At 40.5% G+C, this 26974-nt stretch overlaps 1 protein-coding gene across 2 annotated transcripts; it reads left to right on the top strand.

Moving 5' to 3' along the window:
• Window positions 1-2470: 2470 nt before the first annotated feature.
• Window positions 2471-26951, top strand: SCN3B (sodium voltage-gated channel beta subunit 3). Of its 2 annotated transcripts, XM_003764104.4 has the most exons (6): window positions 2531-2585; window positions 11125-11288; window positions 13146-13371; window positions 15765-15903; window positions 19472-19545; window positions 19854-26295. In XM_003764104.4, exons 1-5 carry the CDS (start codon window positions 2531-2533, stop codon window positions 19533-19535), a joined length of 648 nt encoding a protein of 215 aa, XP_003764152.1. In that variant the 3' UTR covers window positions 19536-19545; window positions 19854-26295. The 2 variants fall into 2 exon arrangements, with proteins under 2 accessions (XP_031816061.1, XP_003764152.1); XM_031960201.1 differs by lacking the exons at window positions 19472-19545; window positions 19854-26295 and adding an exon at window positions 26646-26951 and having other exon boundaries at window positions 2471-2585.
• Window positions 26952-26974: the final 23 nt, after the last annotated feature.

Genomic DNA, 26974 nt, shown 5'->3' with positions numbered 1-26974 from the left:
TTCCAGAAGGGGGCTGTTTACAAACAATGGTTAGAAATTAGAGGGAGGCACACTTAAGGTCAATATAAGGAAAACTTTCTACCAGTTAGAAAAGTAAAGTTTGCAAAATTTACATATTATTTCATTTGATTCTCACATCAATCCTGTGCAGTAAGTGCTTTTATTATTCTCATTTTACAGATGAGCAGACTGAGATCAAGAAGGGTTAAGTGACTGATCTAGAATGACACAGATGGTAATATGTATAATAAGATATAAAGCAGTGTCATTGCAAAGAGTCAACATCCTGAAGGGAGGAAGGTATTTTGCTCCATAGAAGTTAGATCTACTAGGTGAGCAAGTAGATTTCATTCCAGTTCTGAGATTTTGTGATTCTGTAATGTTATGATTACCCAATGGGGACCATAAGCATCTTTGGCCCAATGGCTAACAGCCAAGGAAGATTAGATACTGTGGACATTCCATTGTGGTAGGACCTATTAATGGAGTATTAGTAAAGACAATTTCTTGAGGCTACTTCAATGATTTCCATGCCCTTTTGAGAACATCAAGGATAAGCTTCCTCTGCCTTTTCTCCATTTAGAAAGGGAGCAGAAGAAAGGAAGGAAGAAGAGAAACTCCTACATCAGTTTCCAGCTCTGATTCCACACATCTTAGATCTGTTATGTCAGCCAAGATTTGGAACTAACTTTGAAAGTTCAGATTTCCCTCTGTGGGTTGAGAGAGAGATAGAGACAGAGACAGAGAGACAAAGAGAGAGAAACAAAAAGAGAGAGACAGAGACAGAGACAGAGACAGAGAGACAGAGACAGAGAGAGACAGACAGACAGACAGAGGCAGACAGAGAAGGAGGAAAGGAAGGAGGAAAAGAGAAACAGAGAGACAGGAGAGGGAGGGAAGGAGAGACAGAGACAGACAGATAAAGAGAAAAGAGAAAAGAAAAGAAGAGAAGAGAAGAGAAAGAAAACAGCTGCTTCAATCTAGGAGTAGCTCATAGTGGGAAGATAATACCATATAATTTTCATAACACCACAGTAATCTTTTTTGTAATGGAAATTGAGAAAAGACTGGAGAAAGAAGAAGACTGTGGAGCAGGGGAAGAGGAGGAAGAGAATGGAATTCCCCTCTGTCTTTCACTCCCATATCCAGCACCACCTTTGAGCTTGTTTGGATCAGTGAACATTGGAACAGGTGCTCTCCCTCTGCCTCTAGAGCAGAGATGTTCTTAAATAAATCTTAATGTGATTAAAATCAATTAGCCAAGTAAAGATGAAAACAAAAAAAGAGGCATGGAGGAGGGGAAGGTATGTGTTGTATACATTGAAGATGACATCATTTGCCACAAGAAGCTTTCTGGGTTTGTTTTTTTTTTCAGCAAAGAAAGTAACTGTGTGCATGAGTGCAAATGTGGGTTTGTCTGAAGTGTGTGTGTGTGTGTGTGTGTGTGTGTGTGTGTGTGTGTGTGTGTGTGTGTGTGTGTGTGCGCGCGCGCGCGCGGTGAGGAGGGTGTGGCGGACTGATGGGGAGAAAAGGAAGAGAGATAGCGGGAAAATTGTCTGGATGGAAGGTGTTCCCCGCCCCCTGGCCTCGGGTTGGAGGAGGGGAAGGAGAGAGCTCCATTGGTGTGTTCCGCTGTAGGAGGGGCAATCTCTCGGGGTGTGGGGAGTGCAAAGAGGGGGGTGGGCCCAGCGAGGCAGTGGGGGCGGGGAGCTGCCTGCGCATGTCAAGGCTGGGGGACTACTCCAGGATTAGGGGAGCTCAGGACCGGCAGCCCTCCCGACTACCTGTCACCGGGGTCATCCAGCACCCTCACTCAGGGAGCGCGGACCCGGGCGGCTTGGATGCTTTCCCTCCGCCGGCCCCGCCCACCTCTCCTCCCTTCTCGCCCATCCCCGGCGGAGCCCTGAGCTTCCTCCGCGAGCCCCAGCCTCTGAGACCTCCTGGGGATTAGAGAACCGGAGGGACAGACGGGGGAGAGATCTCCAGCTCCGACGAGCAGCCTCGGGTCTTCGAGGGACGCCGCTCCGAAGCCCCCCGCGAGAGCCTGGGGGCCAGGCAGATGAGACTGGAGCTCCCGGGGTGCCGACGAAGCCGGTCGGAGCAGGGAGGTGTATCGTGGCGGGGTGTCTTCGGGAAGCATGGAGCCTTCCCGCCTATATGCTGAGCTCCGAGGCTGAGCTGGGGAGGAAAAGAAGACGCGGCAGGGAGCCGAGAGCGGCGTTCGGGAGGCGGGGAGCAGGTACTGTCCGCGGTTCTGAACGAGGTCTCATTAGCCGGACCCAGAGGCCACCTCCGGGCGCTGAACCCCTCCTTGGAAGTAAGCATCAATCCCCGAGGGGACGGGAGGAGGAGGCAAAAAGGCTGCTCCTGCCTTTGAAAAGCAACGGAACCAACGTGTTGAAACCTACCTGCAAAAAGTGCTGCGGACAATCCGACTGTCTGAGCTTTTCTCCTAAGGGAGATCATCTTCGGAGGTTTCCTCGAAAGAAGGGGCGCAGTTCTTGTCGGAGAGAAACGTTGGCCGAGAAAGATGCCTGCTCTCGGCAGCTTGTTTTCTCTGGCTTCCCTCATGCTCATCTGCTGGGGTAAGTATCGGCCCCCTGCCATGCCAGACACAGATAACCGTAATCACACTGACAATAATAACAAGTGTTAATAATATTAATGATGCCAGTAAATATTGACTGAGCCCCGTTTATGTATCTCTGCCAGATGGAGAAGTCCTCCTTGAGGATGGGGGATGGAGGCTGCTTTTTTTCTCTCTTATCTCCATTAGTGGGTTTCCATTGCCTCTCAATGCCTTTATCATTCTAGGAGAGTGTTCTTTTCCTTTCTGGAAAGATAAAAACCATGTCCATTACCTAAATCACATTAGTGATGGTAATTTCACAACCACCCCTTCCCTAATAAATAGCCAATCTTTTTGGAAGTGTGACTGGATAGTCAAATTTACATACCTATTTTTTAAAAAATCTGTGTGCTTATTGTCATCAATGGATGATTCCTGTTCATTTGGACAAATATTGCATTCAGTCTGTATGTTTATCTACTCTATTGTGTATGTATATACATGCATATGTGTGGTCTATATGTATATGGCATATGAATGCAGTCGCTGAAAAGACACCATCCATTGATGCAGCTTCTTACTTCTAAGGAAGGCTGAGAGGAATGGTGAAAAAGATATTTTTGTTATAGGTGTTAAAGACACAGGAAAAAAATGTAAAATAGTATTTATTTTCCTGAACGACTGAAAGTGAGTTTCTAGAGTCTTTGTAGTCAATAGAGTTTGCATTAAAACATTATAAAATTATATAGTCAAATCACAACTGTCCATTCTGAGATTCTGTGGTGGCCTTCACAATTTTCCGAGCCTCTTTCTACCCCCCAGTGGAATGCTAAATAATCAGTTCTAGGACTGATCCAGAAAAGAATCTGGATTGAGCTTGGAATTAACTGTATCTAAAGATGTGTTGTTGCTTATCTAAATGTGCCTCTCTGCATGGGTGCCTCTAAATTATTAAGCCAAACAGGAACAAGTATTAAATAGCATGTTGTTTAGCTTATTTATGCTGTCATTTCCCTGAATTAGAACTGATCATGAGCAGGTTGCTGTTTATGGATAAAACTATTCCCTTGTGCTAAAAGCAGGTATGTTGGACTGTGTTTCCCTGAATGACATGAAGCTGAATCTGCCTGTAGCCATGGCCGACATGCTGACAGGAATAGCCTCTCTGCTTCTGAATTTCTTTGTCAGGTCTCCAGTGATGACCCTGCCTGCCAGCACTATCTGGCTGCTCATGTGAGCTAAGGCAGAGCTGAGTTTTCTTTTGAACACAATGCTTGATGAGGCAGAGAGGAAACAGTCTGGGCAAGAGGAAAAGGTAGAATCAGAGCCAGCCCAGAGGGCAGGCGCACTGCCATCTATCCCCAGTAGAATAGACCTAAGACTGGAGATGGAACAGACACAATAGGCTGCTGATGATCTCACCTACCTTGAGGGCTTAAGACTGGGAATTTGTTTGGGGATATTAGGACTTCAAAAGGGAGGTTGGACACAATGAAAAATGCTAGCTGTTGCTGGAAGAGCTACATGCTGGGAAGAAAACCTCTGTGGAGCAAATATGCTTTCTACAACCATCTCTATTCCCTCCGAATCAAAGCATTTTCCTGCCTTGTAAACTGTACGTTAATTTACCAAACTGAAGTACTGGGGAGGTGTGGTTTGGGGAAATCCTGGCTGCAGGATCTCAGTGAAAGCCTCGCCTCAGACATTTCATTTCATTTGCATATGGACTCCAGCAGGAGGAGGGTTGTCTCCTTAGATGAGAAGAGTGGCCCCTTCCCCAGTTGGCTTCAAAAAGCCTCAATGTAAATGGGGAAAATTCCTTTCTTTAATTTGCTGCATGTTTCTGTGAAGAAAAAGGGATCCTTTATCAGGCATAATTTCTTCCAACCCCTGATAAAATCGCAAAACAAGCAGTTGTTTATTGAATTCGTCTTCATTCTTCCTCCTCTACTTTGTTGACCTTTCACTTTTAGGACCTTGGCAGTCCCAGGTTTCCATGTGACTGCCTATAAACCTCAAAACAGCCCCTTACATAGACCTGTCATCCCAGGCATTAGCCCATCCTCTGAACCTTTTCTTTTAATCTCTTTCCGTAGAAACAGATCTGCCTTATGTTTCATCCTTTCGTGGTCCTGTGAGGCAATAGAACTGGATAATAGAACTGGAATCTTAAGATATTAAAATGGTCCTTAGAAATTGCCTACATCTAATTTTACAGTTGAAAAAAACTGGATTAAGGAGATGAGCTGTCTTGCCAAGGACAATTAATTAGTGGCAGAGCCAGAACAAGAATTCGGTCTTCTACTCTTACTCTAGTGCTCTTTCAACTGCCCTATTATTATGTCAGTAAACAAAATATTTAGTGAGTGCTTTTAAAAAAACCAGGTTCTGTGCTGAATACTGGGGAGAAAAGCAAAAAAATTAAATAAATAAAAATTGGTCCCTGCCCTCAAAGGAACTTAAATTCTTTGTTCTTTTGGGGAGGGGAGGAGGGAGAAGACACTTTCAGTTTAAGTGACTTGCCCAGAGTTACACAGCTAGTATTAAATGTATGAGGTCACATTTGAACTCAGGTCCTTCTGACATCAGGGCCTGAGCTCTATCCACTGTGCCACATAGTTGCCCCCAAGGAGCTTATATTCTAATGAAAGAAACAACATGCAAAAGTTTACATATATATATATATATATAGATAGATAGATAGATAGATAGATAGAGTGTGTGTTTGTGTGTGTGTGTGTGTGTGGTATATACAATATAAATGGAAGGGTATCTCACAGAGAAAGCACTAACAGTGAGAAAGACTGAAAAGCCTGAAAAATGTGGAATTTGAGCTCAGACTTGAAGGCTAAGGAAGCCAGCAGGAGGAGGTGAGAAGAGAGGGACAGTTATGAGGGACAGCCAATTAAAAAGCACAGAATCAGGAGATGAAAAGCAAGTGATTGCCTTTTATTGTCTCATTCAATTTACTAATTCATGCTGTGATGTATGATGGTTTAAAAATTCAGTGATAATAAGGTTTTTACCAATTCTGTATAATATTTGCATTTTAATAGGGACTTTTAATATTAAACCCTAAAGGAATCAGTACTATGAAAAATATAATATAGATAGATATTTTGGGGGTGCTATACAGGGAATCATACACTATTTTTAAGGCTTGTTTTGTATCTTCATAAAATGACTTGAACCAATAGCATTCATATGGCATTTTCCTCCCTGCTTGGGACTTTAGTGACTAGGAGGATCAACAAGCTTTTATTAAGCGCTATGTTCCAGATACTGTGCTAAGTTCTGGGGATAGAAATACAAATTAAAGGGAAAAAAGGCTTTGCCCTCAATTTATGGGATTTACATTCCAATGAAGAAAACACTGCCCATAAAATCAAGTTGACAGGGTAGAGATAAGGTACATGCAAGGGAACATGGTAGCAAAACCCAAAGAGCAGAGCGTGCCTGGTCTGGGCCCTTTGTCAAAATGTCAGTTCCAGGAGAAACTCACTAATGGAAGAAGGGGACCCTAGAGGCAGAAGGAGAAGGCTGCTAAAGCAAAGTTTCAAACAAATCAAAGATTTCAGCACTGAAACTTAGGGCAGTAGGAGTCAAGTGATTTGTCCAAGGTCAAATGATTTGTTCAAGGTCAAGTGATTTGTTTAAGGTCACTTACTCAAAAATTCATAGGGTTTAGATGAAGAAGGAAATATGGAGGTTACCCAGAATTTTACAGATGAGGAAATGCAGAATGTAAGACAAGCCAGGATTCAAAATCAGATTCTCTGATTTCAAATTTATTTCTGTTTAGACTAAGTGAGGTCCATAGCTTTGCTTAAATACACATAGTGTATACAGATGAAGGGATACCAAAGGGATAGTGGCTCAGTGTTCCCCTCAAATGGGTGTGAAGAACAGGACAACCTATGTGGGAAGACATAAGAAGGATATGGACAAGGACAATGCATATTCTGTAAAGTAGAGGTGTAAATGATAAACAGAATAGGGGAGGTATGACAGAAAGAGATAGACAAGGAGAAAGAGACAGAGACAGACTCAGAGAGAGAGACAGACAGAAAGTGAATAGTTGTAGTAACTGAAAACTCTGTTAGATCATTGACAACGTCTTTTCTAAACCTTCAGTTTCTGCTGATGCCTAGAACAATGCCCTTTATTATTTACCTGTCTTATTAAACAAGCACTTGACATATTTTCGTTGAATGAGTAAAGTTTCTAACCCAATCTTTCATCTGATTCTACATATCCAGCCTGAGTTAAAAGCTGGAGAAGAGAAACAGAGAGATTTGTTTTGTTTACAATTAAGCTTGATGTTTTCAAATATATAAAATAAAGTAAAAGGAGCACAAAAGAAACTAATTATATTAAAACACAGTTATCAATTTTTTTATAAAAATAAGTTTTGGGAATCCAGGTTAAGAACTGCTGACATAAACAATGCTAATTAAAGTAAGTATCAAAATTCTATGCTCTTGATACCTTAACTGATTGATTGAACCAATCAGTCTTAGGCTTTAAGAGAGAATAAAGTCTTTTAATCAGTTTAAAAATCTTTGAAAGCTACTTAGGTGAAGTGGAGTGTGCAGTAAATATATGGTTATCTTCCATGGGTTGTCTATAAATATTGAGCAAATTTGAAACTGAGAGATTCAAGTGAGTAAAGATCAAGTGAGAATCCCAAAAGAAGGAATCAGTTGGGGAATAAGAGAAGAGACCCAGTATTAGCCTTGATCTTGGTAGTCTCTGTCCCCACCCTCAACACTTAGACAGAAGAAAACTTTAGATGACCATTCGATTTAGACTTTTCATCAGAATTATAGCAATCCCTCTAGCAACAGCTGTCAGCAGTGTTTGCATGAAGACTGAAGACTGTACCAAGAGCATGGTAGAAAAGTTATTCAGTACCTAAGGGGAATATTTTGAATATGACAGCAAAAGGATTTATAGTAACTGGGATTTACAGTAACTCTTTTAAACATATAGGCTCTAAGCTTGAGTCCATTCTAACATGGTCTCTGAATGAATAGAAAAATGGGACATAAAGATTTTGGGAAGTATCAAAGATGTTGTTCTAGCAAATATCTAAAAGATAATTAAATTTGGAAGACTAATTGATATCTCCTAATTGGGGAAACACATGAGTAGGGTACTTAGGAACTATGGCAGTACAAAGCCACTTCTAGTCCCTCAAGGTCTTCTCTAAGCAAGAGAGTAAATGTGGCTATCTTTTGGGGGTACTGACCTACCAACGAAGGAGGGATTGGGAGAGTGACTCTGGAGTGTATGCTACATTAGTCAAAGAAAAGATGGAATGAAAAACAATTTTACATTCTGTGACACATATCACTGTTTCCATTTTGAACACATCACCATTAAACTGACCAACTGCTTACTTATTAATTTCCTGAGTCTTACAACTGTTCTCTTTGTGCTAAAAACTAACATTCCAGAAATGGAATGGGCTTCCAAAAAAGGCAACTAGATTACATTGTAATGGGAAGGCAGTTGGGAGAAGAAATGTTTCAGCTATGGTTGAACTGAATGACTTCTGAGTTTCCCTCATCAACTCTCAGATTCTCTGATTTCATGAACACCTTGTTGCCAAATTCAGCCTCCACACAATTTTGATCTTGTTCCAAAAAAAGGTCAAGACTGCTTTTAAAGCTCACCTCTTCCATGAAAACTTTACTGAGCCAATTAAGATCCAAATACTTTATCCACTGCAGCAGTGTCCCATATAGAGAATCCATGTGATTTAATCAGTCAATAAGGATTTATTAAGCAACACATGCAGATGTGTTGGTAATTCAGTTTCCTTGTACACTGAGGGGAAATTTCACTAATTTAAATAGAATGAAGTTATTTAAGGAGCCAGTCAATTTTATGAAAAGATGATGATAATATACTATCTAAAGTGTGGCAAAGTTAATTGATGATGCTTAACTCAATATATGACTCAAAACAATAATTAATTATTATTAAATAAAATTTTAAATGTTTGACAAAAATGAGATACATAATCACTGAAATACTTGAACCTGACTATACAGGAATAACAAGTGAATGAAGAATGCACAGCTACATTTAGTTGAAAGGATAAGCTATAGAACTCAACCAGTGCATATAATCTAAGCAAACACTGCAAAAAGAGAAGTAACTGAATCCAAAACTGGATAGGAAGAGGAAAACAGGTTGAATTACTTTGGGGAAATTGTACTGCCTTTTGTTAAAATGACCTCAAATTTCTCCCTCATCTTTTAATGCTGATATTCTGGTGGTATTGCATTGTTATGAATCATGGAACACTGCATTCTCCAAAGAATTGAAATTGAAATAATCCAAAGGATAATAAAAATCATTCAGTGAGTTGGAGCATGCTGCAACACCTGACCAAAGTAAAATTATACAGGTAAAATAGCATCATCAGAGAAATGTTTAACCATAAAAAAGATGGGTTGTCCATATAGCAAGAGGGCACAAAAACCAATAGGCAGCCTACATGTTCCATTGCAATCAACAAAACTATCAGAACAAGAGAAACACCTTTAACAAATTCTACAGATCCTCTGCAGCAGACGTATGTAAAGATATATGAGAGTAATGTAGAATCAGCAGGCATAGATGGGCTGCAAAATCCATGGCATCTAACTCAATGAACAAACAAATAGACAAAAATAGACGAAAAATATTTAAAGGGGCAGTTAGATGACACAATAAAAAGAGTTCAAATCTAGTCTCAGATATTTGCTAGTTATATTCCCCCGAGCAAGTCACTTAATCCCAATGGCTGCCCTTAAAAATGAGACTATATTAAATATATACAAATTTATAATAAATATATGTATGTATATATTAGCATTATTATTCTTCCAACTTGCTTTTCAGTATAGTTCCTTTTAATTAATTTGGAATAGGAGGGAATATTCTGAATGACTCTTATTAGATATATTTCATCCTTGTCCAGATGTATATCATTTCTATATTTTAAACCATGGAACAGAAATTCAAATCCCATTGTAAGAAACCATCTTTTAAACTAGATGTTCATTTCCCAAATCTACCTTTCTTCCTGAAATCTTTACCTTTACTTAATACCACTTATTGTGATTAAATATTAAATTTTTTGCCTGAAATTTAGTCTATATCAAAGCTTTATGAATTTCTTCTGTAATATCTGTACCCATGCTAATCACCAGAGTCATCCAATCTGGCAAGTCTTGGGAACATCTTTGGATTCATGACCAAAAAAACCAACAGATTTCAAATAGCAACTACATTGTGATCTTAGTATTATATTCCTTCATACATCTTCAAACCTCCTTTCTAGCCTTCCCTTTCATTATATTCTGCCATTTTGCACCTTTCCATGCAAGTTAGGACACTCATCTTCCATCTGTCCATCAAGGTTAGCATGGAGAGTTGGAAGATGGCAGAATAGGGTAAAGGAAAGGGAAACAGGGTCAGAGGCAAAGTCACTTTTTTAAAAGAAATGTTTCGTTTTCCCTGATAGCCTGAGATGTGAAGAAGTATTTTTCTGGGGTGAACTTTTATCTTCTCTTCTGTAGGGAGACCAGGCTGTCTTTGACCAAAAGTGACAATCACTTAGCCAATGCAAAAGGGCAAATACCATTCAGTATGAGCTCATTGAGAGCTACAGCTTAGTTCTTTTCCCTTGCCTGATGGATTTTCTTTTCCTCCCTTCCATTCTCCTTCTCTTTTTCATTCTTTTCCTACAGAACTCTTTCTCTCTCTTCTCCTCTTTGCTCTTTTTTTCCCTTCTAATGCAAATCTCTTTCTTCTTGAAACTTTTTCCTGCTAGAGTCTTTATGCTTTAGCTCTGGTTCTTCTTTAACTTCCAGTCTCCCTTTAACTTCTTGAATCCTCCCAAATTTCCATCTCTGACATCCTTCAGAATTCCCAAATTCTAAATCTTCTTCATGTTTTCTTTCTCTTTCTCTTTCTCTGTGTCCTTCAGCTAGAATTCTTTTCCCATTCTTTGTTCTACTAAACTTCCCTCTAAAGTATAAAGTAAAGGCAAAGTTATTTTGCCTTTTTGACCCTTGGCTTCCTTATCTGTAAAAATGTAATAATATTTTAGTAAAACTCGTACTCAGAGGGTAGTTGTGACCTTAGTACTTTGTAAATCTCATTAGATATACAGAAGACCCTTGCTGTATCTCGCAGAAACTCAGTTGTAAGAGAGGCCTCTCCAAAGTGAGGAAAGATTAAGAGATTTTTTTATTATAACTATTTTTGTATATTAACCTCAGAGATAATAAACACTATCAGGACAGATCAAAGATGCAGTTATATATAATTTTATCTGCTCTGCACTTAGCATCATGCTCTACACATAGTGAGTAATTTAATATTTTGTTGAATATTGTAGTTGTCTTTGTATCTCTCCTATTTCCCCCAGGCTTTTTTTTTCATAATTTTGTGTTCTTTATTTCTCTATTCTCTCCCTTCCCTCTTCTCTGGTCTCCCTTCCCAATGCTTCTCTTCTACCTGACTCCCAAAATACCCTGCTCCATCTCCCTCTCCAGTCCATGTTTGCTTTCCAGTGTGCGTGGAAGTCCCTTCTGAGACAGAAGCAGTCCAAGGCAAACATATGAAACTCCGGTGCATCTCCTGCATGAAGAGGGAAGAAGTGACAGCCAGTACTGTGGTGGAGTGGTTTTACAGGCCGGAGGGCGGTAAAGATTTCCTTGTATGTAGAGCCACTGGCTCTTCTGTTATTTTTGCTGACTTCTGGAGAAAAGACACTTCTGTTTACTCAGCTTTCCTTCGTGGCTAATCGACAGCTTTGTTCCAGTTTAGCCTTAGAGAAAGGCATTGTAGGCAACAAGATCTCAAGGGCCTGGGGTGATAAGTAACATGGATCCTTGAAATCCACAGTGAATTCCCAAGTTTCATCTTTAGTTCATAGGTTCACTTTCCTCCACGGTCATATTGACTTAAGTGTTTATAAACTTCACAATAATTTAGCCATATAGTTATTTTAAATACTTTAATTTTCCAAATGAGAAACAGTAGGACCAGAAAGGCTTACTTAGGTGTTAAATATCAGAGCCAAAACTTGAACCTTTGATAAAGGTCTTCTATCTCCAACTCCAACATGCATTCTCCTACACAATACTTCCTCTCCACAAAAGCCTCTGCTCCTTCCTTTCCCCCTAACAAGCAGAATTTTAATCTTTTTAAATTTTGCCTCCTCCCACTGCCCTTTCTCTCCAGAACTTGAGACCTTAAAAAAGATGAATTCTCATTTGTATGACATGGCGACAGACTAAATGTCTTTTAAAGGCCTCTTCTAGTGCAGAGGCCTTCTATTTTTTCTTCTATTCTTTTCTCATTGCCAATCAGCTTGTTTCATACTACCAAAACTACATGTGGGATCTATAATCAATTTGCTCCAAGAGATGCTAAGTGCCACATTTGGTAGTATGTTGGATTTGGAGCTATGATATGGAGCCATGAATTCAAATCCTGCCTCAGACATTTACTAGCTGGGTGACCTTGGGCAAACTACTCAATATCTTTTAGCCTCAGTTTCCACATCTACAAAACTGGAATACATCATCTAAAGCATTTAGCCAACTTTAAAGTGTTACATAAATGCCTACTATTATGGTCATTCTCAACCACTGCAGTTTGTTGTAATTCAGACCCCAGTCTTCTCTATTTAAACTTGTAGAATGTTGAAGTTGGAAGACTATCTAATTCTTTTTTAGAGAAAAAGTCACAGCTTGCTAGAAACAGAGGCAGGATTAACCTTAGACTATCCCACATCCTTTTGCATAGAGGATCAGCTTTGGTCAAAGAGTTACATTATAAAGCTCAGGGACCCCTAAAGGTCTACAGAAGAGCTTATTACTAAAGAAAGATCAAGTGCAAGCTGAGTGAGCAATTGTCCAATGGATTCTAGTTCACGTTGGACCAGATGGTTCCTGTCTTTCCAATTCTGAATTCTGTCAAAACTCTCTTGGTCTTTATCTCTTCCTATCCATCCAGCCATATTTGCCATACACCTTTTATGTCCCCAACTTTTTTCCTTTCACCACTAGAGAAGCTAGGTGACACAAAGGAAAAGTGATAGATTTGGAAATCCACTTAAACCCAAGAAAATGGGTTTAAATTCTGGCTCTGCTGCTTAATATTTGTATGACCTTGAATGTAACGTCTTTGAGCCTCAGTCTTTTTTTCCCTTTAAAATCACAGAATTGCACTAGAGAATTTCAAAGATTCTTTGCAACTCTGAATCTATAGTCTTGTGCCCCTTTTTTTTCCTAATCCCTCCCTTTCCTCAGACTTTACTCCCCCTCTACATCCCCAACTTCTGGTCTTTTCCTTCCAGTTTCTTCCTTTGTCCTCTTTCCTCTCCCACTGCCTTTTTTCTACTTACCTTTATTCTATTCCTTTATACTGCTTTCCTTCCCCTCTATCTTCTCTTTTTCCTTGTCATCCATTTCTCCTTTACTCATCTACATCTTTTCCCCTCATGACCTTTTCCTCACCCCATGTCTGTCCCCTCTGGACCTCTCTCCTTCTGTCTCTTTGATTTCAGATCTACGAGTTCCGGAATGGTAACCGGGAAGTTGAGAGCCCCTTCCAAGGCCGCCTGCAGTGGAATGGGAGCAAAGACCTGCAAGATGTCTCCCTCACTGTGCTCAATGTCACACTGAATGACTCTGGTATCTACACCTGCAATGTCTCCCGCGAGTTTGAATTTGATTCACACCGGCCCTTTGTGAAGACCACAAGACTCATCCCCCTCAAAGTCACCGAGGAAGGTAAAGTCAGAGCACAGGTCTTCCAAAGGAGATCTTTTCTCCAGAGGTAGCAGGTGGGATCCCAGCTTAAAAAATAAAAAGGAGAATTATCTCAAAATATAACTAATATGCCAGCCTTCTTCAATGGTCCATTCTCCAGCTATAGATAGAATTGGCTCTCTGATCCTTCCCCTTACTACTTACTGCCTTGCCTCCTTCCATCTTCTGCCAAGAAAGGGGAAGCTGCCAGCTGGAAGGTTAGATATAGATTGATCATAGCCCATTCCCTAGGCTCATATCTTCAGAAAAGAAAGATGGTCAGTCATTAGTTTGAGTACAAACCAAAATAGCAATAACTCTTGGTAACTATTAAAATCATCATTCTTCTAGGATTCCCAAGACCTTCACGTTGCAATCCCCTCTTTCTTTTGGATCACTAATTTTGGAGGCTAGGAATGTATATTTAAGAAGCCATTTGGTCCATCTTCAGGGACTCTAGGCAGGTGTGTAAATCATTACCAGAGTAATGGCTCCTTAGTCTATGTTTAAAATACAACCTCCTTCTACAACTTCCCTTAGTAATACATTGCCATTTATACATACTTCCTTTATACATATATATACATACATACATATATATATATATATATATGTATACTTCTTTTAGCTAATAAGTTCTTCCAATAGTCTAACTGAAACCTCTTTCACTATAATGCGTTCTCCTGTCCTACATGGAAACAAAGAACTATTTCTCATAGTCATTAAAAAAAAATGCCTTCACTTACCAGAACATTGATATGCAGGTCCCTCTCAGTGTTCTCTTTTCTAGGCTAAATCACAATTCCCTTTCCTTTAGTTTGCCTGAGATGGCCTATTCTTAATCTCCTCTAGTGTTATCATTGCCTGTTTATGGAGAAATAGAATGATGAGGGAATAATTAATGTGATGGTAGAATGAAAGGATCAATGCATGTAATCTCAGGACTGCATCTAGAAATAAAATCCAACAATCCTGACTCTCTGAGTCTGCCACTTTCTCTGCTGATAAAAAAATAAATAAATAACTTTACAGAGCCCTTTAAGGGTTACAAATCACTTTCCTTATATCCTGTATAAATATTATTATCAACATTTGATAGATAAGGAAAGTGAGATCATGTGACATGTCCTTGATTATAAGCCCCCAGTATCAGAGCCTGAATAGGAACTGGGGTGTCAAAATTCTATGCTTCTTCCATCATGCTAAAAGTTATTTAGAATTTTACACTTTCCTGAATTGAGCAGTGGTCCTTGCCAGTGAGTGGATTTGAGAGAGATGGGGAGACAGACACATGAAAAGCAAAATTACAGTCTGAGTGATCCAAGAGGTACCAGGTTTCTTTTCCATATCTTTAACACATATTTCATCTTTCTGGGGAGGGCTAATCAGCTCCCTCTGCTGGTGTCATGGCAAAAATGCTGGAGTAGTGAGTCTCACGGATAGCTAATCTCAGCTTCCTGCTTTTTTTTTGGTTCCTCTCTCCTGAAAATCCTTCTGGAGACCCAAATGTAGAAGGAATCATTCTGATCCCGAGAATATATTCAAACAGACAAAAGTCTGAGAAAAGGACTCAGTTCTAGAATCACAAGAGCTGAAAGATATAATTCAGACACTTATTGTACCCTCGTTGATCAAATGGGCTCCATACTTACAAACTGTCCCTCTTTCCTTTTTCTTCCCCTGATCCCTTACTCTTTCCTTAGGATCCACAGTGCCAGAAGTGATCATGAATTCCTGGGAGGGAAGAATGCCTGGAGGCAGTGTAGCCCAAATCTCTGCCCAGTTGGCAAATAGGAGATTCACAATAAAGTGGTCTTGAAAAATGGGAGAAAAATGCTTAGGGTAGTGGAAAGAATACTGACTATGGAGCCAGAAGACTTGAATTCCAAGTTCTACTTGTGTTATATCAAGCAAGTCAATTCCCTTTATGTCTCAATTTCTTTAATCGGAAGATGAGGGGAGTGAGATTGGGAACACTCTAAAGTCACTAACAACTCTATGATCCTATTACTGTCAGAGGCCCAGGAAATACAGCATCCAAACATGGATAACAATTACTTCAGTAGCCATGCTCCTGCCTTCCACGTCCATCATTTTAATACAAGTAAAGCTAAGGTCTAAGGACAGGAGAAACAGGATATTTCTATTAATAACCCTTGTCTGGCCCTCATTGGCCAATTTACCACTTGCAGTCTCCTTAGATGTGTAGGTTAGTATTTATCTTCATGACTGGGTTCATCCCTCGCCTTCCAAGTTGTCCTTAAAACCAGCCTCTGTATAACTGACTCCCACCTGCCCTGGTTATTACCCCAGACTGTTTTGAAAATCCTGAGGTCAGAGGGATGGGATTCACTGGTATCTTCTGCCTTCCTTAGCTGGAGAGGACTTCACCTCGGTAGTCTCGGAGATCATGATGTACATCCTCCTGGTCTTCCTCACTTTGTGGCTGCTCATCGAGATGATTTATTGTTACAGGAAAGTCTCCAAGGCTGAGGAGGCGGCTCAAGAAAATGCGTAAGTCTTTTGATCCCCAAGCCCTTCACTTCTCATTGGGGACCACGAATGTGTCTTGGGAGAACCATGTGTTAGTTTTCCGTCCTGAGGGCAGGAGGCTCGATCTTTATTGTAACTGAACTTGGACAAACCTTAAAAAAAAAAAAATCTAAATTTTCCAGATTGAAACAATCCAGAAAAAAAAAAATGTTTTGGAATTGTTTGGGGAGCATAACCAGACAATATAGGGAGAGAAAAGAATTGATTCTGATCCTTCTTCAGTACTTCAACATTAAATGTGAAGATATAGACATTACATGCAAAACTAAGAGCAAGTGAACATGCGGCCAGCTCTCAATTATCCACACTAATGGAGGCATAAGACCAGAAGTCTCTAAATATGGCCAAAGCTATGGTCATCCTGATTCTGACTGGGACATCAAAGAAAATGATGTTGGGAAGGAAGAGTTGCCCTCCATCTGTTCATATTTAGGAACATGCCTAAATATCTTTTACTTCCCTTAACAAGGTGCCCTAGAGGTACAATCCAAGCATATATCTAAATTTATTGGGAACTTAGTACCAGTGCCATCCCTTGGAATAATGAGCTTCCCAGATTTACTTTTTATGGTGCAAAAGAGTTGTTGTTTATTTGTTCTTTTATTTTTAAAAAATGCAATTTCTTTCAAGATTGAATGAAAGCCTTAGGTTCCATGTCCCGGGACTGGGAAAACAGCCCATCCCTCTCATGATTTCAGTCACAGAATCTCAGAGTTGGCAATGACCTTGGAGAGGCCATGTAGTCCAACCCTTACCTAGATGATCATTCTCCTTTATAATAACCCAATTTCTGTTTGAAGGCCTCTGGGGACAAGGAACTCTGTCCTTTGAGATAATCCAGTTCATTTTTTAACAACTTTCAATGTTGTGAAGGTCTTCCTTACACTGAGCTCATATCTCTTTCCCTGGAACTTCCCCTCCCACCTTCTAACTCTAGTTTTTCCCCTTCTAGGCCAAGTATCATAATCAAATGCTTCAAGACAGAGCTCATACTCCCTCTTAAGGGTTCTTTGAACCAAAGGATCTTAACTTGGGGTCCATGAACCTATTTTTTAACTTTGGTAACTATTTCAATATATTTCCTTTGTAAACCTATTTATTTTGTGCATTTTAAAACATTATTCTGAGAAAGAGTCTATACTCTTCATCAGACAGCCACAAGTTAAGAACCTTTGATCTAGGTTAAAAACACCTCAACTCTTGAGAGTGACCTCATATAATTAAAGCAAAGCCAGACAGGATCATAATCCAGAGCTGGAAGGAGCATCACAAGTCAACTACATTAACACCATCCTTTTTCAGATGTGGAAACTAATTTCTAAGAAAGTTCAATGCTATGGCACCTTGGTAACAGTATCAGAGATTTGAAGGTTCTGACTAGAACTGGTGCTCTTTTTGTTGTATTTCATGCCTTCTAGGACTGATTGAATCAAACAATTTATGTTACAATCTCTTATATATGTTGTTTTTTTAGGGCAAAGTTTCATAGGTGTAAGAATCAAATTTTGCTGATAAGAGACTCAGAGAAACTTCATGATTTATGAAAGGCCAAATAGCTGTGTCAGAGGTAGAATTCTCATGTCTTCCTGAATCCAGGAATCCTAACATAGTATAGCAGTGGTTCTCAAAGTATGGTCTAGAGAATCCTGGGGATCTCTGAAACCCTTTTAGAGGGTCTACAAATTCAAAAATAGTTTTTATTTCCAATATGGTAAATGTCTATAAATATAATCCAGATAAACAAAAACGCTTTGGGGAGATCCTCAATAATTTTTAATAGGATAAAGATACTGAAAACAAAAGTTTGAGAACCACTGGTAAAGAGTATTGAATCTGGAAATAGGAAACCAAGGTTTAATTTCTACCTCTGATACTCAGTAGCTATATACTTTTGAAAATCACTTATACCCTCTGAACTTGTTTACTTATCTTTTAAATGAATATAATAAGATCTATTATAGTACCTACCTCCCAAGGTTAATTTTCTTGATGAGGGTCAAATGAGATAACCATGTAAAATCCTTTACAAACCTTAAAGCTCTGTATAAATATCAGCTATTAATATTACTGATAGTATCACATGGATTTTGTGAAGTCAGTGAATGTTTATTGGACTTCATGATAGATTTGGCTACTTATATGCATGTGTTGGATCATCAGGCTTCATGATACTCCAGTAAAATGCAGCCACACAAAGAAGGTATGATTCAATGGAAACTGGAGGTCAAGGTTTCCCATTGTGACCCACTCTGAGAAACTCTCTATTCTTCATTCCCTGCTGGAGATGGTATTATTTTCCAGAATGATGCAAAGCATCAGCTTAAAATAAGTCACTGAAAATGAACTTGCAGTATCTGATTTGCTATATTAACCTGAATTTGTTTTTTCTTAATTTTCCTGAGTTCGGAGAGGTGATTACAATTTTTCATTTAAAAGGTTCCCCCTAAATACATTTGAAAGAAGATAGGGGTATAGGAGTATAAAGAGATACATGAGAATAGAAGATGAGTATAGAAGATAATATTTTTTTAAAAAAAGGATAGAAGATAACGAGTAGTGTTAATTAGTAGCTTTCTAATCTATTTTCCTTGATGATAACTTTAAGAATTTGAAAGCTCCTCCTCCTCATCTAGATTTTAAGCAATACATATAACTTTCATGAATAATCAATTAACAGTTCATGGATGTTGTGATCTATCCACCTGCAAAACAAGGGCGACAAGATTCTGACTCTTTTCCATTAATCCCTTTGGAACACTACTGGATCACTCAAGGAGGACTGGCCAAATGATCTTAAGGGACAATATGCATGGACGAACTCATGTTTGGAAAAATGCCAACTAGAATATGGTAATTAAGATTATAGGCCTTTAAAATTCAAAAGGATCTTAGAGATTACCTAGTTCAATCCCTTCATTTTACAAATGAGGAAATTGAGACTCAGAGAGATGAAGTGACTTGCTGGTAGTTATACCTCTAGTAAGTGACTCATTTGGTAACAATTAGCCCTGTGCTCTAAGGGCAAGTGGGGAACCTGCCCACCGGAGAGAAGGTTCCTATTCCTTGAGTGATTTATAAGAACCACCTGGCTTCTACTGACTTTCTTGAAAAAGAAATTAAGACTAATTATTGTAGATGGTGGGCAGCCACAACTGAAGTTCTCATCCTCTGCTTAACTGTTGCTTAACTTTGCCCCCAAAGTCAGTCTTCCAGCTTTTTCTACATTGCCACCCAAGAAGTAAATCTGGAATTGAAGAGAAGGAGAGACTGTACCAGCTTCTAGTTACTTGGGGAGGGCTGACTATAGAAACCCAACCCCAGCCACCCTCATAATAACTTTCATTGGTTCAGGGATCCTATCTCTGAAGTGATCATCTTTTCTCCTCTCTCAAAAACAGAGCCATGAGGAAGAAGCAAGACTGTTCTATGGAGATTCTGGCCCCCTAGGTCTTGCCCCCTTCCCCTCCATTCTTCTTTCACTTCTGGAGACCTCAGGGGCTGACCCTCTCCCCTGCCTCTCCTCCCCTAGGTCTGACTACCTCGCCATTCCATCAGAGAACAAGGAGAATTCCGCAGTGCCAGTGGAGGAATAGGAGAAAAGGGGTATGGCTTACAGTCATGAACTAAGGCTTGAGGGAGGGATTCTGGGCTTCTTCTCCCCCATCCCCTACAAATAACCCCCTACAAGAAGGCCAGGATCCCTCAGTTGGAAGCCATAAATCGCCTTCCCTTGGTCTCACACATGCCCCTGCCTGATCCCCATCCCAGGGTGATAAATGGGGGATCAGGGAGCTTTTCATTTTGCCCTCCCTGACCACTTTGCCACAGCTCTTGACATGACCCACTCTGGAAAAGTAGCTTTGGGCTTGGGTTTGATGGGAGTTCATGATGAGCTGCTCTGTCATCGGTAGGTGGTCTGATGTCTGACGGGCCCAGGTCTTCAGTATGGATGATGTCAACAACTTCAGGACGGGACCACCACATCCATTCATCAACCATCAGGCTTTGCTCATGGGTCCACCCCCTGAAGGATACCTCCTTTGATGGCTAAGTCGAGGGCCCGCTCTCTCACTCCGGGTCTGGTCTTTCCCCAGCCTAGTCTCATGGCGCTGTAATAGAGCTACAACTCCCTTTGCTCCGCATGGCTTTGTATAATGCTGGCAGCAATTCCTCTTCCTCCGCTCTTTCGTGACTATTTCCCTGAGTCCGGCCCCCATTCACTGCTGGACAAGAAGGAACCTCGTCTGCTCTTCTGCTGCCCCCTCACATCACCCTCACCCCTGCCCAGAGAAGGTCTGGTCCCTCCACCCCTGACTGAGAAAGGGCACTGCGGTTGGCTGGGATGTTTCTCCTGTTCCAGGAGTGATCCAAACAAGCCCAGAAAGAAGAGTAGATGAATTTAGATTCCATTTCTAAACCAACAAGACTGTTAGGTGTGGGCTTAGAACAGAGAACCTTTTCTGGACCACATGGGTCTGAAAGAAGTAATAGCCTATGTTAGATTATCTTCAGGAACTTCGAGGCCTAGGGCTAGATTTCATCTTACTCCACGACCCTAGACTGTTCCTGGTCATCCCCTAAGTAACAGTCAGGACTACTTAATAATGGTTCCTCTTGGCAATATTATCCTTGCTGTGTCACTTACCCTATCTTTCGTCTTCCTAATAAATCTGCAGGGAAGAGGGCTGGCAAAAGAGACTGGTAGCAATTTTAGTAGCTTTTTAAAGCCAGGTACCTGATTCCCTGACCACTTTGGGAAAATAGACCCATTTCCCAACTTGCCCTGGTGTTTTCCCCCATCATGGGATTTGGAGCAATCAGCCTTTCTCTTAATACAGAATGTTGGGGGTTTTCCCAAGTATTGTGACTGATGACTTTCTACCCCCACCTCCAAGCAGTCAGTGTTGTTATTCACAAGCTAGTGGATGTTCAAGGAGCAGCAAGGACTTGCATAGGATCACAGAGAATAGAAGGCACTTGGGTGAGTTGACTTGGAATGTTTTCACTTGTAGCAAGACTATAGAATTAGGATTTGTGGTGGAGGAACCACTGACTCCTGAAGAATTCCAATGATAAATAGTGTTAGTTCTTCTGGGAACACAGAATAGATGAAAATGAGCCCCCGATACAGTGGGGAATGGATTGGCTTTCCGAAGTAAGGAAAGCCTGGGTTTATGTGAGTAGAACAAATCTTAAGCACTCAATCACTCATTCCCTAACTTTAAAACAAAGAAATGGCCTAAGATCATAGGATCCTGGGACTTAGAGCTAGAAGGGACTTTAGAGATCTTTTATATATCAGCCACACTTATTTAACAGATAAGATGTCTAGAAGGCCCAGAATGGTTAAGTGATTCATATAATACTTGGCAGTTATACCTGGGGTAATGGTGTGAAGGTGGATGAATAGTATAGTTGATCTCTTAAGATTCTTATAATCTAGTCATCTGTAAAGCTCCCTTATATTTATAATGCTTTCTACTCCATAGAATAAAACAGATCAGATAGGAAAAGCTTGGCCAAAACAAAAACACAAAAAAACAAAAACAACAAAACAAAAAAAGCACCTTAAACGTAAAGTGTTAAATATCTGTTCCTGAGGTGATGCTCCTCCCCACCTAGAGCCCAGACAGGGGATTTGAAGCATTATAAACTAGAGAAAGGCTTTTTTTCCCCCCTTAGGGAATTCTTTGGGTTTGTGTGGAAGACAGCGTTGTTGGCATTGGACCTAGATTGACTCTCCCCTTTGTTGTCTGTCTAAAAGTTATTGTTCTAAAGAACTCTTTGCTGCAGCACTCAGGAGTAAGATTTTTATATTTCCAAACTTCTTCATCTACATAACCTTCCACAAGGCTCCTCTCTGACCTTGGGTAAGAGGCAAAGATTTTTCTCCCCATTTTATGGATGGGAAAACAGACCAGAGGAGTGCAGTATGTGCAGTGAGTTGTCCACAAACATTAATTGAGCCAGTAGCAAAACCTCCAGTAGTCTTTTAACCTCCCGTCCAGGGATCTAATGGGTCATGCTTCTCCCCTTTCCCTAAGTAAGTAGTGTAGTATGCAAACTCTAGGCCAGTGAAACTTCAATTCAGTTTCTGATAAAACAAAAAGATTATGGGGAACATTGTAGCTAGCAATATGTAGTACTTAAAGGTTTATGAGATACTTTTTACAAAGATTATTTGATCCTCACAGCAATTCTGGGAGATGGTACTATTGTTATCCTGATTTTATGGATGGAAAAATCAAAGGCACAGAGCAGTCACCAGGCTACTAAATACTTAAGGCTGGATTTGTACACAAGCCTATGAAATTAGGTCCGATATCCCACATAGCTAACGTTCTAAAAAGGAAGTGATTACTGAAAATTAACAAAGGTTCATTAAGAACAGGTCATACTAAACGAATTAAACTAGATGACCACTATTGTGCCTTTTAGCTCAAAATCTATGATTCTATGACTTTTTTTTGACAGATACATTTAAAACAAGGGTATGTTAAAAATATAGCTTTATTGACAAGATGCCTCATTTTATTTGTGTTAAAGATGGAAATGCAGACTAGACAATAGCTTAGATTGTTTTGGAACTGATTGAAAGGTCAGAGGCAAAGAAGAGTCATTAGTGGTAATGGTTTTGTGTCAATTTTGAAGGATGTGTCCGGTCTTTGCTTGATCTATTGCTATCTAAAATTTTTTAAGCTCAAATAAAGGCATATATGGCCTGTTTATCAAATCTCTGGATGACACAAAGGTGGGAAGGAAGGATATTTCTCACACAAAATGACCCTGTCAAGATCCAAAAGGATCTTAACAGGCTGGAGCAGTGGGCCTGGAGTTCTAAAAGTCAACTTTCCAAGTAAAATGTGATTAGAGCACAGTTCATTTGCAGATCTAAGTGTGACAAAATACTGGGAGTCACTAGTGTGATCCTGGGCTGTATTTAGTATATCCATACACAGAATCCCAAGCAAGGGAAGTAAGTGTTCAATATCCTCTGCCCAGACCAGGTCACATTAGGAATGTTGTGCTCAGTTCTAAGCAACACATTTTAGGAAAGATCCTGATAACTTGAGATTACTCAGGAAAGGGCAACTGGGATGGTGAAATAAGATCAGTTGGAGGAACTGGGTATAGATGATCCCAGGAAAAAAAAAAGATCTGGTATATTTTTACCATCAGGTATTTGAAAAGTAGCTATCATATTCTGCTTGCCCACAGAGGGAGAAGCTAGAAGCAACGAAGTGAAACTTGCAGAGTAAAATCCAGGTTTGATGTTCTTAATGATGAGATTTATCCCAAAGTAAAATGAGCAGCCTAGGAAGGCTGTGAATTTCTAATGATATATTTGCAAAGTCCTTGGTACAACCCCTAGCATATAGTAGGTACTTGATAATTGTTTGTTCCCTTATCCTTCCCTTTGGAGAACTTAATCAGGAAATGGAGATTCTTGCTGGGAAATAAGTTGGATTGAATGATTTCTGGCATTTCTTCTGTTTAACATTCTGAACATATCTGTCTTGTTCAGAACATCTCCCCAATCCAACACACATTGTTTCCTAGGTGGTTTGTAAGGCTGATGCTTCCAGTTTCATTCTTCATTCCTTTCATGTCTACTTCCTTCCCACTTCCCATTGATTCAAAATTAGTTTCCTTCTCCTACCCTATAAAACGTGTATTCTCATTCAGCCTTACTCTCCTGCTTCTTTCCTCTTTATTTTAAAACAAAAACTATTTCCCCTTTCCCCTTCCCCAGTTCTTTATCCTCAGTGCTTCCTTTTTCCTTCTCCACAGCATCTTTTGCTTCACCTTTGAGATCCTTGGCTTCTTCTCCTTCCATTACCCTACTTAACCACACTATTCTCCTTGGACCTCCCCACTCAAGTTCTGTTTTGAAAATCCTTTTCTCCTCAGATCCTCTATGTCCTCCCCATTTTATCTCCTACATTTTTTCATAGGATTACAGGATTTAGAACTGAATGGGACTAAGAAAGCATCTTACCCCTCATTTTTCTACAGAGTCTGAGGTCTACTGAATTCTCCTAAGGTCACATTGGTAATAAGTAACACAGACAGAAATGGATCTCCAGGTCCAAGAATTAATGTAATCTTGGGTTCCCTCTAAACACACAATATTTAGAGTATGGGAGGAGACAGTCCTGCTATGATGAGATCATACCTTGAATAATGTGTTCAGTTCCAGATGTCACATTTTAAGGTGGGCCCTGATAAAAGTGGGAGAACATCTAACAAAAGGCAGCCAGGATTGTGAAGAGCTCTAAGATCCTCTCTGCAAATTGTTTGAGGAACTGAGGATAGTTAACCAGTAAAGAAAAAAAAAAAAAAGGCTTGGGGCAGGGAGTGCACAAAAACTGTCTTATTTTTGGCCCCAAAGGGGAGTTACATTGACAGATATCTGAGGGGAAAGATTCCTGGCAGTAAGAACTATGCAAAAACAGATAGCATATGTGGGTGGTGTATGAAGCTTGGAAGTTCAATGGATTAAATTCTGGACTTGGGAAGCAAGATTTGCATTCAAATCCTGCCTGACATTTTCTGTGTGGCTACTTAATTTTTCTCAGCCTCAGTTTCCTCATTTGTAAAATGGAGATGATCATAAAAGCACCTACCTCACAGGGTTGTTATGAGGATTAACAAGGATAATCCACTAGAGTTTTGCAGACCTTCAAATGTTATATAAATGTCCGCTATCATTAGTGAGTCATGTGTTATCAGAGATCATCATAAGAACCTGGATGGGAAAGCTGCAAGTGGGATTTTTAATCAAGTATGGGCTTAACTGATGGCCTCTGGGACCCTCCCAAGCCTGCAATTCAATTTCTCTAAATCCACTGTCCTTTCCATTGTCATGCTGACCTTTTAGGAATCTCTGAGAAACTTCATCTCTGTGGCCTCTTATCTTTTATGTGAATCAATTAGAGCCGAGAGGAAGCACCAGCCAAGTCCAGCCCTTGCCCCATCTACTTGCCTACTTCTGTCTCCTGCCCAACAGATCCAAGGGCCAATTTTCCTACCCCATAAATTTTACCTGTTGTTACAGGGCTGATTTTTAAAGGGCTCAAGAAAGTTCTCAAGGGCTAGCTTATTCATCACCCTCAGCATCCTATCTGCTAATGCAGTGTGTTAACCTGTTTCCCATGTGTTTGTCCTCCCACCCAAGATTAGTTTGCCTGGGAGGTTGATCCCATGGCCTACTTTGTCATGAACCTAAATGTTCAATTTGACAACCCCGAGGCTGTGACTTCTGGACTTCTCCGGTCAATGTTGCGCCATTACCCAACCCAAACCCCTGGTAGAGGGGTTCTAACTGAAACTCTAGGTCATTTTGCCACGCCTCTTCCCTCATTCTTCCAGTTTTTTAATCCATTTAGGGGCATTAATCTGCAAGCTATTTATCCTGTCCATGTTTTTGGTCTCTTTCTGCATTTGGGACTGCCTAGCAATATAGAGAAGAAATGACTTGTCTGTAGCCTCTAGATGCTGTGTGAAAATTTTACTGTGAAAGTGGGAGTGGTTAAGAGAAGAGATATTAATCCCCCTCCTCTCTGAGCTTTCTACCCTTCCAACAGAACCAGAGCATTAGTTCAAGAAGGTCTTTTTAAGAGTCAGTGAACTCGCCTTTTGTAAGGTATATGGCATGCTAGGTTTTCTGGAAGCTGAAATCAGAGACGAGCAGCTTCTAGTGGGATATTTACTCCCTACATGTCCCCTTTCTCATTTTCCTGATATAGCATGTTAATGCTATCTTTGGAGATGGTTACATAATTCAAGGGTTCCTGCCATCAGGAAGCATTTTGGGTGTTTGTCTTTTTTCTAAACACCCTCTAACAACCAGATGTTTTAGCTAATGTCTGGAGGCTGCAAATCCCTAACCATTTCCTATCCCAAGGTAGGAGAATTTTCTCCATTTCACTGAACCTGCAGTTAAGATACAGAATACATAAATATTTCCTAAGCCAGTCTCTGAGAGTTGAACTTGTTCAGTGACAAAGGTTTATGGGTCTATGAGCCAGCTGACTTTCAGTGGTAATGATTCTTGGGGCTCTCACCTAGTATACAGGTAGGGGGTGGGAGGGCAGAGGAGAATGTGTTCATTATTTGTGGGATGATGTCAACCACTCTCACAGACCTTTGTAGTTTGAAAAAAATGGGATTTTTCCGTTTTAGTCTTCCTTATCTTGCTGTTTCTTCTCACAGCTGACCTGTTTCTACTTCTGTCTAGCAATGTTGCCCCCCACCATTCCAGCTTATACAACCTGACACCACCTTCAGTGTATATAATGTTTTTAAGACCTCTCCCTGTTCAATCCAATAAAGGTGTCTCTAAAAAACGGCTTACTCTGGCTTGGCTCTCCTCTGTGCAATTACTCTGAGTTATCCCCAGCTATTTTCCCCTTTCTGTGCATTTATCAAGGATACCCCCTTCCTGTTGTGTAGCAAGAGAATTTTGAGCAGGGCACCAAAACTCTGTCAATATACATACTAATCAATCTTTTAGTTTACAATGATTTTACCACATTTGCTCCCTTCAACCAGTTTATTGGTAAATTGAGCTCAGCCATAGGCCGGATCCTCCAGGGTAAGTTATGAGACAGACAGGTGTTTCAAGGTAAAACCTCCTGCAGGAGGCAGCGTGCTAAGTGGTTCTTCTCAGGCCATCTTACCAAATTCAAACCTTTCTGCAGTTCACAGTGGGACAAAGTTCATCTCCCCTCTCAGACCCTTCGGAGAAATAGGAGTGAAAGAATGAATGACATCTTCAAGGGTGGCTAAGGAGCCAATGAGATTGCCAAACTCAGCTGCTTCTTGCTCCTCCCATCATCTCCTCCTTTCCAGTTTGGGGAAGACAGAGGAAGGCAGAGACGCCCCTAATCCCACCCTCGCCTCAGACTCAATCTGTCCTGTGATGCTGAGGCCTGGAAAGACTCTGTATGACATGGTGGGGAGGGGAGAGTGCTCCAAAGGGAGTGTGAGAGAGTCATCCCGTGTGATTGGGCCTGGGGGTACAGAACCG

The sequence above is a fragment of the Sarcophilus harrisii genome, chromosome 3 (genome assembly GCF_902635505.1).
Source record: "Sarcophilus harrisii chromosome 3, mSarHar1.11, whole genome shotgun sequence".
In the NCBI taxonomy this organism is placed as follows: domain Eukaryota; kingdom Metazoa; phylum Chordata; class Mammalia; order Dasyuromorphia; family Dasyuridae; genus Sarcophilus; species Sarcophilus harrisii.
Note: the sequence above shows the minus strand (reverse complement) of the source record. Positions and strands in the feature narration are given on the sequence as shown.

Bases quoted from the DNA above. Each gene is read 5' to 3' on its own strand.
- SCN3B (XM_031960201.1), top strand. From the start codon at position 2,531: ATGCCTGCTCTCGGCAGCTTGTTTTCTCTGGCTTCCCTCATGCTCATC. The intron at 13,372-15,764 runs GTAAAGTCAGAG...TGCCTTCCTTAG, and splicing joins CCTCAAAGTCACCGAGGAAG to CTGGAGAGGACTTCACCTCG. The intron at 15,904-26,645 runs GTAAGTCTTTTG...ACCTTTCTGCAG, and splicing joins GAGGCGGCTCAAGAAAATGC to TTCACAGTGGGACAAAGTTC.